At 36.3% G+C, this 16,754-nt stretch overlaps 1 protein-coding gene across 4 annotated transcripts in view; it reads left to right on the top strand.

The window, feature by feature from the left end:
- Positions 1-942: 942 nt before the first annotated feature.
- The window catches only part of LOC107852494 (probable zinc metalloprotease EGY2, chloroplastic), a 31,645-nt gene continuing 15,833 nt past the window's right edge, over positions 943-16,754 (top strand). The window contains exons 1-9 of one of the 4 annotated variants that reach the window (XM_016697529.2): positions 943-1,259; positions 1,436-1,514; positions 1,639-1,719; positions 1,846-1,932; positions 3,552-3,662; positions 4,078-4,152; positions 4,238-4,343; positions 4,473-4,566; positions 5,040-5,193. In XM_016697529.2, coding sequence (XP_016553015.2) covers positions 1,147-1,259; positions 1,436-1,514; positions 1,639-1,719; positions 1,846-1,932; positions 3,552-3,662; positions 4,078-4,152; positions 4,238-4,343; positions 4,473-4,566; positions 5,040-5,193 — 900 coding nt within the window. In that variant the 5' untranslated portion in view covers positions 943-1,146. Of the gene's footprint in view, positions 1,260-1,435; positions 1,515-1,638; positions 1,720-1,815; positions 1,933-3,551; positions 3,663-4,077; positions 4,153-4,237; positions 4,344-4,472; positions 4,567-5,039; positions 5,194-16,754 lie in introns of all 4 variants that reach the window. The other 3 variants (XM_047414774.1, XM_047414776.1, XM_047414775.1) reach the window with 3 other exon arrangements.

The following is a 16,754-nucleotide window of genomic DNA, read 5'->3' as shown; positions in this document are numbered from 1 at the left end:
ATTACTTATCCATGATAAATTTGTTAGGAAAAATAAAATTTGAAGTAAGATTAATAAACATTTCTACAAAATAAAAAAATAATAAATCCTTGGATCAATTTTGAATTTGATTGTATAAATAATTTCTATGGTGTCACTATCTTTTTTTCGTGAATCATCACTTTTGTAGTATTTAATATGTCCAAATAATTATTCAAATTTATCAAAATGGATGAAAGTTTGTAGAATAATTAAAATTTAAATTAGGGATAAAATTGACGAAAAAAATTAATGTGAGGACTACCAAAATATCAAATTCTCTCTTGTATATAGTAATGATTGTGGCACAAAAAGAAAGTTGAAGATTTCGTTATTTTGAAAAAATGGTAGATATTTCTAGAAATATTTTGGAGAAGAGAGAATATTTTTGGAATAAGTTTAACGAATGCTCAAAAAACGATTTTACCCTTGATTGTGCTTGAACTCATCTCTTTCTCTATATATATCTTTCTATATAATAAAATATAATGAACTCATCTTTCTATATAATAATAAAAGAAAGACAATATCTTGATAAAACTTTTATCTTTGAAATTTTTCATCTATCGTGTGCATACGAAAACTAGTTTAATATAATAAAAAAAACCAAAACAATATGCGTCGGTATAAATTTATTAATTTTGGTAATCACTATTTCCATTATTTTAAAATAAATGAGTTATTAAGCTATTTTTCAACATTTAAAATAAATAAATTATTCATTCTTCAAGAAATATATTAAAAGTTTCATCTAATTTTTATTCGTTTATTTATTGAGGTTTAAAATAATTTTTAAATAACTAAAAAGATAATAGTGAAAAATAACTTATAATTTATATCTTAGATTTTTATTTTTAAGAATGTATCACATTCTCAACAATTTAATTATTTTGAAAAGTAGGAAATAGTGATTAAATATGGGTATGGGAGTTGTGAAACCTTGGGGTTAGGAACTAGACGAAGTCTTAAGCTTGAAGTGGTCCACGTGTTTTTTCTTGCATTGGCTAGTGGGATGAAGTTTGGAATTTTAGGCGGGTACTTTAGGAGCTATTTCAAGCCCCAAATCAAGTGCCATAATCCAGAAAAGGATAACCCAGATATATTTTTTTTCTAGTCTAGACTAGACTAATGGACTTGCCGGCGGTTTGTCGTGTTCCCCCTTGCTGCTACAATCGGCGCCAACCTCTGTTTTCTTCTCCCTCAATTACTCCACAGAAACATATGACTGCACATTTCATAAGGTAATAATAAACAGATAGCGTTTCTCTAATACAGTATGAGTTTTTGGATATTAAAGTTGAATTATGCAAAGCCACCTTATTTTTAAGTTTAAGTTGTTAGAAACGGAGCAATTTGATTTCTTTTTGTATTTTTAAGTTTGCAACATGTTTGACCTTTTGTTTTCTTATGAGTATAGATTTGTCCTCCGCAATAAAGGGAGTGTTGTTTGCAGACTGAGTGAGACTGAAACTGAACCTGATAAAAACGACGACAAGGTTTCTTTTTGTTAGTATTAATAATTATTCCATTTCTGTCAATCTTAAATTGGAGCGTATATTCTTGTGTTTGCCGTATTTTGTGATTAGTCCTGGCTTACTGTTATTTATTTTGTATAAAAAGTCGGACAAGGAAGCGGATGGGCTAAATCTGAATGACCCTGTTGCAGATAAAAGTCTTGAGCTGAACTCTCAGGCTCATCAGGTTTCATTCACTTCTCAATTATTCATTTTACTTGCTTTGAGACAATGTAAAAAATAATAATGGAAAAGTTTCAGTGAATGAAAAGTCATTTTGTAGTTTTTGGGTATAAAATCCTTGAAATGTCAGGATAAGGATCAACCATTGGGGATGTTGGAGAATACAAGTCTAGAGAACAATAATGGAGCTCAAGTGAATGAACAATCTGGAGTTGAGGTACCCTTTCTTATTTTCTGATAAATCTGGAGGTGCTTCATTCTTTATATGCTCCAAAAGTTTTGCCAGCAACAGGCTCCAAGTGTAATAAAATTCCCATGCTGCAACAAGTGTAAAGTGCACATATTGTTAGAGAATAGATCCATGTATCACATCTATTTATTAGTGCTCTAGAACAACTTGTCTTTATAATATTTTTTTTTCTATTACTGTAGTCTGTGGGTTCAACTTGACATTTCTGAGGTAACCGATATTTCTTGGAGCGATCATTGTTTGTCTAGCGGAAAAGTTACTGACATCTCCATTCTTCTTCCTTTTTGACTCGGTAGTTGTTGGTAGTTATTGTATAAATATATACTCCATATTTGGTGTATCTTTTTAATAGGTTATTTTTGGGAGAGGAAGGGAAAGTAGAATCATCTGTCTTCGTGGTATATGCAATTTCATATCTTCTTAGAGTATAATGCTCCTTAGACTCCCTCCAACATTTGAAATGCCTGATATCCTGAGGATGGCTGATGCTGTAATGGCCTAGCTTCTATGCATATATGGTTGAAAATGCATTTTCAACAAATTTATTGATTGGCCTTCATGGAGATATTGAGCATTTTCTTTGAAATAGTGGGTAAGCAATTCAGTTCAGTTTCTCCACTTCATGTTCTTGACTTGTGTTGAAGCAGGATGGCACTGTGTGATACAAGATCTAAACCTAATACACGAAATTAAGGACAGAAGATGCAAAAGCCAGCAACTAAAGAGAAAGAAAGCAACACATAGAAGAAAGGGGATGGAGATGAGAATGCATAAAATGAAAGATAGGTAATGAGACCCTTAATATCACCAATGATTAGCACAAAAAAGTGTATCAAACCTTCAAACACACCTCATCAATGGTAGTTCAAACCTCACTCTTAGGTGGACCAAAGGAATTCACACCCTCAATCACACCTTTCTTGCCAATTGATCAACACAAGTGAAATCCATCAAATGTATTAATCTCTCAAGTTTGGATGTCTTTTCCAAGACCTACACTAAGATGGCTTTTCCAAGCCCTACACTAAGGAAAGAAACCACACTAAGAGTAATACTCAATTTCAATTCATCAAATGGAAGCTAAGGTCTATTTATACTATTACAAGGCAATGTCTAAAATACCCTTAATGAAGGGTGCTCCTTTGGAGTGTAGAAAGGGAGTCTCAAAAGACCTTAATATCCCTAAGTTGAGGCGCCTTTAGAGTATATTCAAGGCTGCCTTGGAGTGTATTAAAAGCTCTTCTTCACGTTTTAGCAAATACACTCCCTTGGTTGAAGGCATCATGCTCTCATAAGCTCCCATTTGCATGAACAAGGATTGAAAAGGCTCCAAAAGGGTCTTCAATCCGAAGCTTGAACCTTTGATAATGCCTTGTACTCTTTTTTGCTCTTTATGCTTTTATCACTATGGTTCAAGTTGCGAGTGGATCACCTCTTCCAGGTGTGAAGGTGGTAAATTTTTGAATATTAGGTTGAATAGTTATTGGATTAATCGTTTACAGTTTGCTCCTCTATCATGGTTCTCATGTTGCCTTTTGGCTGTGAAGTTGATATTTTTCTTACTATTGGTACTATTTCACGAGCAGCCTCAGCAACTCGATGAATCAATCAGGATTCCCAAGGAAACAGTTGAAATTCTAAGAGATCAAGTATTTGGTTTTGACACGTTTTTTGTTACAAGCCAGGAGCCATATGAGGTGAGCTATTTGCTGGAGATCTTGTTCTCATGCTCATATAAGAAAATCCAAGTCATCAAACATGAGCCAATAATTTAGAAGTTTGAAACTATTATATTTAATCGAAATACAACCATAAAAAAGTAAAGATTAAACTGGTACAGATACCCTCTCAAGCAAGTAGTAATAGGGTTGTGTATCTGTTTCTTGCGTTCTTGGTGCATATGAAGCTTAATATGCAATTCTTTTTGGTTCCACTTCTTTAATCTTTCTAACTTATTTTTATAGGGTGGAGTACTAAAACTGGTACAGATACCCTCTCAAGCAAGTAGAAATAGGCTTTTGTATCTGTTTCTTGCCTTCTTGGTGCATATGAAGCTTAATATGCAATTCTTTTTGGTTCCATTTCTTTAATCCTTCTAACCTATTTTTATAGGGTGGAGTACTCTTTAAAGGGAATCTACGAGGACAGGCTGCAAAAACTTATGAAAAAGTATCAAAGAGAATGCAGGTTGCTCAAGTTTCCTCGTTTTCTCCAATGTAGGTTGGATATCCCCATGTTCTCTTACTGTTTCAAAATCGCACTTCATTAACAGGAAAAACTTGGAGATGACTATAAACTTTTTCTTTTAATCAATCCGGAAGATGATAAGCCTGTGGTGGTTGTGGTCCCAAGAATGACTCTGCAACCTGAAGCTACAGGTAGTTTATTCAGCATTCCTCATAGGCTTCAATTACTGGTTATAATAACAAGTGGAGATACCAGTGTCAAAAATATAGATTTGGAGTTTTTCCTGGTCGAACAGTAACACAACTTGTTTGAGACTGCAGCTGTTCCAGAATGGTTTGCAGCAGGGGCCTTTGGACTCATTACAGTATTCACTTTACTTCTTCGCAATGTGCCAGCATTACAATCGAACTTGTTGTACGTACCATATTAACTCCATAACTCTAATTTTACCTTTTATATTTACCTGAGTTTTTCACTGGCTTTGCATTTGCTTCAAGCTCAAGTGGACCTTGATTTTTAATTTCCAACTTAATTGTCATTTTTCAAGTCCAATATTTTTGAATTAGGGAATACTGTTGAGATGCTTCATATCAATGTGTTATTATGTACTAGACTAGTGCTGTTGTGCGAGGAGTTTGAAAATACAAAAATTATTATGTAAATCTTTGGTTGTCTTCTTTTTTTTCTCTCCTTTATTTTCAATTAAAAGTGTTCATCTGTTATTTTGAAAATTGTTATCATGTTTTGCATTTGCTCAAATTACATCAAGTGAATAACAAACTATTGTGAATTCTGTTTACGTGGGATAATTTAGGCTATTGGACTGCATGTATTCTTTTTAACTTGTTTCACCTAAATGTTCCGCCACTAAGAGTTTTATTTAACAGATCAGTTTTCGACAATCTTGACTTATTGAAGAATGGATTACCTGGAGCTCTCATAACTGCCTTTCTTCTGGTGGTTCATGAGGTTAGCCATCGTTTTGTTGCCACAGAGGTTGGGATTAAGCTCGGCATCCCATATTTTGTTCCTAGCTGGCAGGTACGTTGCTTAGGACTATAAGCTTCATGCACTCTATGGATTAGACAACCTTTTTCTTATTTATATGTCGTCTTGGTCAATATGAGACCTCATATTGATACGCTCTCAGTCCCAATCTATGCGGCACACTTTCCTTTCTAGTCCATCCCAAAAAGAATGTCATCTTTCTATAATTGGAAACAACTTAACTTTCAAATTCTCTTTTTCCCTTAATGAAATGATTTATAGCCCCACAGATGGTGAAGGACTGTTTTAGACCACAAATTTTGAATCTCTTCCTTTCTTTCTTAAACTTTGAGCCTAGTCAAAGTGTGCCACATAAATTGGGATGAAGGAAGTAATTTCTTTTGGGGGTTGTGTAGTCATTTTGTAACTGCCAACCTATGAGACGTAGATGTAGCATGTCTCAGGTCAGCTAATAAGATATCCCTTGATGGGTCAAATGCATCAACTATTCTAAGATGCCTTATCTCTTAAGAAGACTCTGTTATATTGAAGTTTGTTGTTTCCTTATAATATCATGTCAAACTGATGAAGTGTTTGGATCTGTATGTCATGCCCAAAGCTTATAGTGAATGATACACTATACACCTAAATCAAAGCATATGGCATATCTATAGACGAATAGGCAAGTTATTTATTGACATAACTAATAACGAAAACTGTATATACATGCAAGGGCTAGCTGGCCAACTGAAAAATGTGTATATTGTGGCAAGTGAATGCATATGAATACTGGAGAAAAAACCAGGATTGGCAAATATTTTAGGAACAATCGAGGCTTTCTCATTGAGTTTCAAATGCAGACATGGCCTGTATTATACAAGTTTAGTACGTTGAACTATGACCCAAGTAGACACCTATAGTATCTTAACTTCTACAATTAGCATAGAGTTCTACAATATGTATGATTAATACATTGGTTTAAATACAAACTCTACAATAGCTATCCTATTCATGTGTTGTTATCTCTTAACACTCCTGATCTGGTTCAATCTCTTCAACACTTCCCCTCAAGCTAGTGGGAGGTGTAATAACCACTCGGAGCTTGCTTCTAAATCGTGCAAACATCTCCTTCATTAGTGCCTTCAGCTGTTATAGTAGGGAACCGTTATAGTAGGGAAGAGCGCTTTGCATCTGTTCTTGGAGTTTCTTATTCGTGGTGTTTCATGATGTCTATGATTTTGGATAGATAATTTATACTAGTACCTTGTTGTGTGCTTGTTATAGTAGGGAAGAGCGCTTTGTATCTATGCTTGGAGTTTCTTATTCGTGGTGTTCCATGATGTCTATGATTTTGGATAGATAATTTATACTAGTACCTTGTTGTGTGCTTTTATGTTTTTTTGTTTGGTATATTGTTATATGTCCTGAGCCGGGGGTCTATCGGAAACAAACTCTTTACTTCATTTGAGGTAGTAGTATGGACTGTGTACACTTTATCCTCCCCAGATCCCACTTTGTGAGAGTACACTGGGTATGTTGTTGTTGTTGTATACATGATTGGATTGACTGTCATATTAAGTTATCACAGAACAATATAGGTGCAACCCTTAGATGTACTCCAATGTCTCTGAGGATGTATGTTTTCTATGTCATTTCAGTTGCTGTTGAGGCTAGTGCACTATATTCTGCTTTCTAATTGTACCTTTCCACTTTTTGTTGTTTCTTGGATGTCCAAGATACACAATTTGCTCCAAGGTAGATGTTGTAGCCTGTAGTTGATCTTCTAGTCATAGGACATCCCCCAGGGGCGGAGCTACAACCACGGAGGGGTGGTCAGATGAACACCCTTCGTCGGAATTTTTTTTCGAGTATATAGGTTAAATATAGATATTTATAGTTATATACATGTTGTTGCACAGCCTTGACAAGCTAGAGAAGCATAGTCCAGTGGTCAAGAGTGTTCATTTCCACATCAACAATCCGGGTTCGAACTTTGGCAGGTGCAGCTGTGCTTTATTTTCTTTGTTTTTTAAACAGTTCTTTGCCCAAGGAAAAATATGAACACCCTTAACCAAAAGTCTGGCTCCGCCACTGACACCCCTCCTATTTATATCAGAGAAACCATATAGCCTGAATGGAGAGTGAGACAAGATCCTCAAACTAAACTGAGTTGTGCCCTTCACATATTTAAGTATCCTTTTGATAGCTCGATAGTGTGTATTGTTGTGACTTTGCATAAATTGAGTTACCACATTTATTGCATGAGTTATGTCTGGTCTTGTTAGTGTCAAGTATTGTAGACTGCCAACAATACTTCTGTATAAGGAAGCATCCACTGGGTCCCCTTCAGCTTCCTGCAAGCCATGCTTTTGTGCCAGTAGTGTGCTTACTGATTTAGCTAGGGCTATGCTGGTTTTGGAGAGTAGTTGTGTTGCATACTTACTCTGATTGAGATGAATGCCTCTAGTAAAGTAAGTGACCTCAATTCCTAGAAAGAAATGCAAGGAGCTAAGATCCTTCATAGCAAATTCTTTTCCTAACTCATCAATAATTTCTGAAATTAGTGCAGTATGAATTCTAGTGATAGTTATGTCATCAACATATAGGAGCAGTAGAATTGTTCCTCTTTTACAGTGTAGTACAAAAAGTGATGAGTCTGCCTTGCTGCCCTTGAATCCAAGGTGAAGTAGATGTAAGCTAAACCTGTCAAACCAAGCTCTAGGAACCTATTTAACCATACAATGCTTTCTTCAGTAAACACTAGAATCCTTGAAACTTGGTGGGGTTGAGTCATATACACCTCCTCTTGGAGATGTCCATGCAAGAATGTGTTCTTCACATCTAGTTGCATGATACATCAGTGAAGGCTAACGACAATTGAAAGAACTATTCTTATAGTAGTAGCCTTTACAACTGGATTGAAGGTTTCTTCAAATTCTACTTCTTCAAGGTGTGAGTATCCCTTGGCAACTAGTCTTGCCTTATGCCTTTCTATGGATCCATTTGCCTTCAGTTTGGTTTTGAATACCCATCTAAAGCCAACTATATCCAAGTATTGCTTTGGTGAAGTGCATCTATCCCCTCCTTCATAGCTGCAAACTACTATGGAGAGTTGGGTGTTTCACTCACTGTTTGTGGTTCCTGCACTGTGGCTTTCTTGGCTGCAATAAGAGATATATGACTCAGCGGCATGGATTTTGATTTTAGCCTTGTCACCATGTGATGAGTCTGCGCATTTGATGTCTTAGTGGCAGGTACTTCTGCAGTCGGAGTCAGTTCCTATTGTTACTAGTGTTGAACCACTGTGACAGATTTTTTCAAGTTGAATGTCCTCTGGGTCATGCACTAAAGGAGCATTTGTTGAATCTCCCATTGATCCAGCAAACTAAGGCTCACCAGAAGTCTCACCATATGATCATCTTTGATAGGAGTAGACTGATCAGTTATTGGTGGTGCAACACTTGACAACACTTCCCTTGAACATATTGGTGGTGTAGTATTCAATATTTCCTCGAAACATATTAGTGGTGCAACTCTTGATAGCACTTCCCCTGAAGTAGAGTGATCCACAATTGAGTTTGAGGCATCTTGCAACCTAGAGAAAAACTCAAAAAAGGTAGCAAGGTGAATGTAATCATTCGAACCAACTAGTGGCTCATTTGGTTGAACATAAGGCAGTGTGTGTTCATCAAGTATCACACGTCTTGAGACACACACTCTATTGGTAGAAGGGTGATAGACCTTAACCTTCTGAAGACCACTGTATCCAATGAACACACATGGATAGGTCTTTGGAAAAAATTTAGTATTGCCTTTCAAATAAGGAAAACACCTATATCCAGATACTTTGAGATTGTTATAGTCTGGATATTCTCCTTATAGCTTAAAGAATGAAGTTTCCAGTTTCAACACTGATGAGGGCATTCTGTTGATTAAGAAAGCTGTTGTCAAGAAGGCTTCAACCAAAGAAATTATGGCAACTTTGCATGAAATAGCAAGGTCAAACTTGTTGCCACAATGTGCCTGTGCTTTCTTTCAGGTGTATGAGGACATGAAGTATGTTTAACAATTCCACAATTGTCACGATGCTTAACAAAGTCAATATTATTAAATTTACCTCTTCCATCACGTTGGAAAATCTTAATGGTTTTTGTGAATTGTTTCTTAATCATCTTTTGAAACTTAACAAAGACTTCATAAAATTCAAATTTCTTCTTTTTTGGATATAACCAGGTGTATCTTGTACAATCATCAACAAATATTACATAGTATCTCATGTGTTGACATGACTCACCAGGTGCCGTACTCCAAAGATCACCATGAGTTTTAAGCAAAGGTTCTTTTTCAATTTTATTTCTCAATTCAAAGGGAAGCGCACATCCTTTTCCTAACAGACTGCTAATACATACAGTAGGAAATTTATTCATGTACTTGACATCAGCACATTTATTACTACTAAGAATCTTCAAAGACTTTAAACTAAGATGGCCTAATCTAGCATGCCAAATATTGTCTGAGTTCTTCCACTTCTTGGTTGCAGATAGAGCATAAAAGTTGTTGTCTTCCAATGCATACAATCCATCCTTCCTAGATCCCTTAGCCAGAAGTCTCCTTGAGCTCTTGTCCTTTACAACAAAGTCAGATTCATCACATAAAAGTACACAAGAGTTGTCCTTAGCAAGCTTACCAACTGATAACAGATTCTTTTTAATCTTAGGAACAACAAGAACTTCCTTTATTTTTTAGTTCAGACTTAATTGTATTGCCAGTATGTGATGTCAAGTTTTAATCCATTTCCAACTATTATCTTATCAGGGCGAATATAAGGTTGAAGATTTGACAAGTTACCCGTTGAATGTGTTATATGGCTGATTGCACCAGAGTCAATGTAACACCCTGTAAAAGTCGTGCATGGATTAGCCTTTAATAGAGTGCTCTTAGACTTAAAAACTTGAAAATTTTTCTAAGTGTAACTTAGAGTCATTTTAGCTGGCAATTTTCGGGATACAACTTTTCAACCTTTCCGACCTCCGTTTTTTAGATTTTCAAGTTGCGTTACGATCGGACAAGCTCATAGTACATCTCGGATAAGTTTCAGAATTTTTCGGAATGCATAAGGCTGCGTTTGGATTTCAAAACAGTAGCAAAACGCATAGCCTGTTGCGCAGTTTTCAGCATTTCAGGGTCAACTTCAAACGATCATAGCTCTCTGAATATAATGAACTGGGAGAACTGCTACCTATCAAATGAAAGCTCTTTGAGTTTTCTTTCCAATGCAACTGGTTTCATCCAAATCCAAAATCTGAGTAAGGAGTTATACCCGTTTTACTTCAGCCTGTCAGTTTGTCAATTGAGGGACAGTTTCGACTTTGTTTGTTTTCTTAGGGGCATTTTAGTCATTTCACCTCACCCAAATTTCGTCTATAACACCAGATTTGTCCCCCAATTCATCAAAATATAATCCTTTTCTCAAATTTTCTCTCAAGAACACCCCTTAGGGTTTCAAACAAAAAATCTCAAATAACTCAAGATTCAACCGTGGGTTTTGGAAGATAATTAGAGATTTGGAATCCCCACATTGTAGGCTTCAAGGATCATTCCTCAATTTGTTAAATAGAGGTATGCGGGGTTTTTCTAAATTCTTATGGGCATAGAAAAATCATGTTTTAGAATGGGGTTTTTGAATCTATGTATATATTCATGTATTAAATGTTTTAACATCATTGTTTTGGTCTTTTGACCTTTCCTAAAGTGATTTGAGAATACGAATGTATGAAACAATGTATTTAAGAATGAATTCTTATTAAGAGCATGATTTTCGGTGAATTCCCTCCTATTATGAATTTTTCAGATTTCTCATAGCATATGAATTGTTTTGCAATGCATCCTTGAAAAGCACTATATGAAATGATTGAACTCTTGTTATGATTTAAAGGTGGTTTTGAATCACTAAAGAGGGAATCTAGCATGAATGTTTAATGTTCATAGTGCATGTAATGAAAGAGTGCATGGATTTGCTAAAGGCACTAGACCACCATATGTTGATGAAGTTTTTGCATGATTTTGACTTGAGTTTCGAAATACGAAATCTTCTATATCAGTTGCATGTTTTTGGTGGTCTAAATTATGCTTTTAAATGAAAGATTTAGCTTAATGTATTATGGCTTAGAAATCATGACTTGCAAGTCTTGGTATGACGATACCAATTCAGACCAATGCCATATCAGACTCAGACTAATAGACATTTTAGACTATTATGATTTTAGACATTCAGAATATTGCATGTACAGTAAAGGTTAAAAATGGGCATACAGAGATGTTAGGTGGTTCCCTGAAGAGGGCTTGAGTTCAAGCAACTCATTGCCTAAAACTGTGGTTTGCCGACCCGGTTATATTATTATACGCTGACTTAAGTGTCGTGTGGCGTATCAGATTCAGGAACTCCAACCCTTGCGGCATACTCGGGTTGGAGGCTTCCCTGCCGAGTCAATGGCGGATTCCATAACGCCCGTGGAATATCAGACTTGTAGGGGATACCACCTAACTCAGAAGTAATACACAAATCAAAATTTGAAAGTTACAGACAGGTTATATGTTTTCAGAAAGTGCCCATGTGTTTTCAGAAGCTATTTTATACGTGATGTGTTGATGAAAATTGCTCTCATCTATTATATATATGTTCAAATACTTTATTTTGGATTGCTTCGCGTGCCAGTACGTTTGTGCTAACCCCCCCTCCTTCCAGGTTTTGAGACACAACCTAGGGGTCCAGATAAACAATAGATATTTCAGATCGCAGAGCAGATTGTGCAGGGGTGAGCCTTCTATATTCCAGAAGGCCTGTTTACTTTCAGATATTTATCTTTAGTCATGTTTTGATCTACTGGGGGCCTTGTCCCAGGTTTCAGACAGTTTTGTTTAGTTCATAGTAGAGATTTCGCAGACTGAGTCAGACATTATTATTATCCAGATATATTTTGGATTTCAAATATTCAGTATTATAATCACATTCAGACTGACCATGTTTCCGTATTAGATTTCTATTTCCGCATTATCTTTTATTATATGAATGTTGTGCATGATTACCAGATAGACAGAGGGCGTCCCGGGCCTTCACGGTTCGGAAATGCTCGTCACGGCCAGGGCCCCGGTTCGGGTCGTGACAAACTTGGTATCAAAGCACGATTCATGGTCCCAGGGTGTCTGCGAAATCGCGTCGGATAGAGTCTTGTTTATGGGTGTGTAGCGCGCCACACTTATAAGCAGGAGGCTACTAGGCGTTTAGGAATGTCTCTCTTTCTTCATGTTCTAGTTCGTGCAATAGAGTCAGAATGTTCCTCTTTCATACTCTAATTCGAGCTATGGTGTCACCCATACGAAAGTAAAAATCATCCCAAATTCTTTCCTTACTCTAATGTCCTCAGATATGTCTCATTATTGAGGTGATTCAAGTGTAGAAGTTTAGAATCTAAATGGTATGGTCCTTTCTGATTAAACCATATAAGAGTTAAAATTTGTGCAAGGACTTGAGAAGAGTCCGTTAGTGCTTCAATGTGTATTGATTCTGATGTAAACATTGATCCTGATGGAATCGTGCTTTTCAGCTTGAGGTATTAATTGCGTTTAGTCCCCTTCAAATTTATGTTACAAATGTCTTGCTTAAGGGGGGATGATGTGTAGTAGAATGTTGGAACTGTATTTCCACCCGAATAGTAGTATGCGTTAAAGTGTTGTTGTCATGACCTATTGGTGTGAAATTAGACCAAGAAGTTGGTGATGTGAAGTCACAAAGTTAGAAGTCAGAGTGAGGATGGCTTTTGTGTAAATGAATATTTTAGTTGAATAACCGATGTTCGAGAATGATTTACCCCCCTTATGGTGATAGACTAATGTGGTAAGTAGTAGCATGTGTGGATGGTATGGTAGTCCATGGAGGAAGTGTTTGACTCCGATTTTATTTATATAGAGTAAGATGTATATTCTTAGTTCATTGGATATTGTGTATTAAATTTCTATCTCATGTAATCTTGTCATCAAGGTGTTGTTGAAAAAAAAAAAAGTCTAGTGAAGCCTGTGGGGCTCTTTCGATTCACTAGCATAGTTGACTTGTCATTCATTTCATTTTCTTGTTCAAAATACAAAATCAAAGTCTAGTGAAGCCGTGTGAGGCCTATTTCGATTCACTAGCAACTTGTTGTCCAACTTGTTGTTCTTGTGTTGGTTTAATATATGTATAGCTGAATTTGTTTGCATGAGATTGAGTTGGTAAAGAGGTGATTCGTCCTTGTGTGTTGTTTAGTAGATGGTAGAGAAGGAGTTGTTAGTTAGGATGATTTGTCGGTTGCTTGAAGTGTGAAAATGGCTATATTAGCCAGTAAGTTGTAAGTATAGACTCATGGTTGTTTGTGGAATTTGAAGGTAGTCTAAATGTATGCTTGAGTAAGTAAGCGTGATGTGAGAGGCCGTATAACTAGATAAGATTGTATGGGGTTATAGTATAAGATTAATGTCGATCATGTCTATTATGTGACTTTACCCCTTGACCTTCTTTTCCTTGGTAGTTATAAACTAGTACTACTTGTGAGAAGATATGTAGTAGATTTTTGAGGTATAGTAGTAATGTTATAAAGGTGCTTTGGTCGTGGATAGTATCTAGATAAAATCAAGTATTTGGGGTAGAATGTCCCAATTTGATGGACTAGTAAATTATGTTGTATTCTTCATGGGTGGTATTTACTGAATAAAACAAGTATGAGCTGATGCCTATGATGCCTTACAACATGTATTTATAGTACCTAAAAGTCCCCAAGTCAACAAGGTACAACAATGCAAGCTATACAATTATCAACTACAAGCTGAAAATCTGAAAATCCTGCACATGCATGCTGAAATTTCTGCACATGCATGCCAACCTTTGTGGACCTTTTAAAGTGGAAAATTTGCACTTTCATACCAGCCCGTGTGAACTTCCTAAAGTCTAGTAAATGTGCTGCCAGCCTATTTTGACCATCTAGAAAGTGCTGGAACATTGGCAGCAATGCGGAGCATTTATCGAAGCCCCGTCAAGCTCTAAAATGCGCCCGAATAGTCCGAAACATGCCCAAAACGTGAGGAGTTTAATGGGTTGTGACGTTGAGCGTCACAATGTGGTTGTAAAAATAGTGACTTAAGTTTAATGATGTATGTTTTGTAAGAAATATGTATAAGGTTGGGTTGTAAATCATGTTTAGCACTAGACATTAAGTTTGAACAATTGATGTCCATGAAGGTGGATGTGATGAACTCTTGGTTAATGATACTAGTTTTATGGAAGTAATCTAATAGGCTTGAATGGTATATGCAAGAGCCTAAGTTTATTTGATTCGTAGTGAAGTATGATGTTGCATATATAATGTAGAAGTATGCCCAAGGTGATCTGAGGTTGCGGTATTTTCTAAGACTATTACACGTTTTGTGTGACGAGTGGTACCGTTGAGTTGCTAGGTGGAGAAAGACTAGTTAGATGGTATATGGTGTTCTAAATAGTCAAGTTAAGGAGTTTTGATTGATATTGTTGAGCCTTTTTATATGATCTTGATTCTCATAGTAGAGAGATGTAAGTTTGGAGTTGCGATATTGATAGGCTATGTCGGAAGTAGTATGATTCATTGAAGGCTTGGTGATATCCATGTTGAGTGCTAGATTCTAAGTTTGAGTTTTTCAAGGTTGAACTAATAGAAATAAGAGTTAAAGCACTAGAGGGTGTGCACTCCGACTATGGGGATACTCATGAAGACCCGAAGTTAGTAAGTGTGCAAGTATTATATGATGACTGCTGGGTCTATAGAATGATAAAGTGTATCTCAGAAGGTAGTATTAACAGTGGGTTTTCCACTTTCAGGTGTAGTCATTTGGGTTAAGTGCCATGATATGCGTGTATAGTAGTTTTTCAGACCCCAGAGTGCAGTGAGTGTACTTCAGTTTAGAGTCTAGTAAGGGATCTCCCAAACTTAATATGATGGCTTGAAGCTAAGGGGGAGATGATAGAGCGAATAACCAAGTCAGGCTTTCAGATTCTAGTCGTGATGTCATGATGATATAGAACGTCAGAAAGTGAAGGTGAGACTCAACCCATTCTTATCTCAGTATTTTTTTTTCCAGTTATCCCAATATCTACTCATGCCTTACGTTTCAGTCCAATGATCAAAATTCATGTTCATGCTTATGATAGAGAATCATGTACTCTTCAAGTTCCAAAATGAGAAGTTTCAGTTAATTCAGTAGTTGGAATCCCATTCCATAAGTTATGAACTCCAAATTGAGGTCATGTAGCTCATGACTCATGTACTCACGCTTTATAGTATGTTTGTTTTAGATAAGACCATAAGTGTGAAGTAAGATCTGGGGTCAAGTTTTTGATATATGTGAGTTTTAGTGGAAATTTGTATGTGTATGTTCTTGGGGTAGCGCGTGGGAGTTATATTAATAGTGGTTTAGAGAATATGTGAAGTGTTTCTTCATGGTTGTTTGCCTTGAAGTTCATATGAGGTTATAAAGATAGGCTTGAATGACATGTTGGGATTTTAGTGAAGGGACGCAATATGCGCTAGTGAATCTATAGTAAGAGTTCAGAGTTAGTCATTAATGTGGGAAGGCATGATATGCTTAGGGTGTGAACTTTAAAAGGATATGGAAGATTGAATCATATTGTTTAGACTAGTATCATGGTATGACATGTATTTTTGTGACTTGGAGTTAGGCTTGATCGCAGTGAAAGGATTTAAGCTACTATAGACATTGTAGAAAGAGCTATCAATGCCCATATGAGAATTATAAGTTGAATGGAATGAATATGGTATTTAAGGGAAATAGTATAGTTAAGGGAGTATTAAAGAAGTTTGCTAAGCTTGAAAAAACAAGAAGTTGCATTGTCCAAGATCTTTTGCTCCATAATGCCACTAGAATTTCTTTAGACAAGAGTGTTGAAGAGATACTCCCGTTGAATATAAGTTTCCGGTGTATTTCAATTTAGCAGTCAGGCAGACAAGTTACGGTGGTTTTCCACCTTTTCACCCAATCCTGCTATCCGAAGTCTCATGCGTATGACCATCCCAATATATTTCATCGTAAGTTGCGAATTCAGTTCAGTCAAAGCATCATGTTTCAGATTCAGCTATTTAGTCATGACTCAGTTCATGAGTGTTCAGTGCATAATCTCAAATACTTCCAAGTATTTTAGCCCAGTTAGTATAATACCCTGGTACGATCTAAGTCTTGATGCCTCATGATTCGTAATTGCATAAGTTATCACTTCTCAATTCAATATGTATGATTGGATCATGAACACTTCAAGGGAATCCTAAACTCTTAGCATGAATCAGCGTCTTGAAGCAAGTAAGGGCAAGTCAACTCAGAATTCAGTTTCGTGATAGAAGTTTAAATGTTTCAGATCAGTTATATACTTTCTTAGAAGACACATCATGTCAGCGTCATTCTATACCTTTGAGCTTCAACATTTTCAATCCATCATTCGGGGACGAATGATCCCAAGGGGGAGATAATGTAATACCCCGTAAAAGTCGTGCATGAATTAGCCTTTAATAGAGTGCTCTTAGACTTAAAAACTTGAAAATTTT

Source organism: Capsicum annuum, chromosome 6 (genome assembly GCF_002878395.1).
Source record: "Capsicum annuum cultivar UCD-10X-F1 chromosome 6, UCD10Xv1.1, whole genome shotgun sequence".
Classification (NCBI taxonomy): Eukaryota; Viridiplantae; Streptophyta; class Magnoliopsida; order Solanales; family Solanaceae; genus Capsicum; species Capsicum annuum.
The sequence above is the reverse complement of the archived record's forward strand: the minus strand, read 5'-3'. Positions and strand labels throughout refer to the sequence as shown.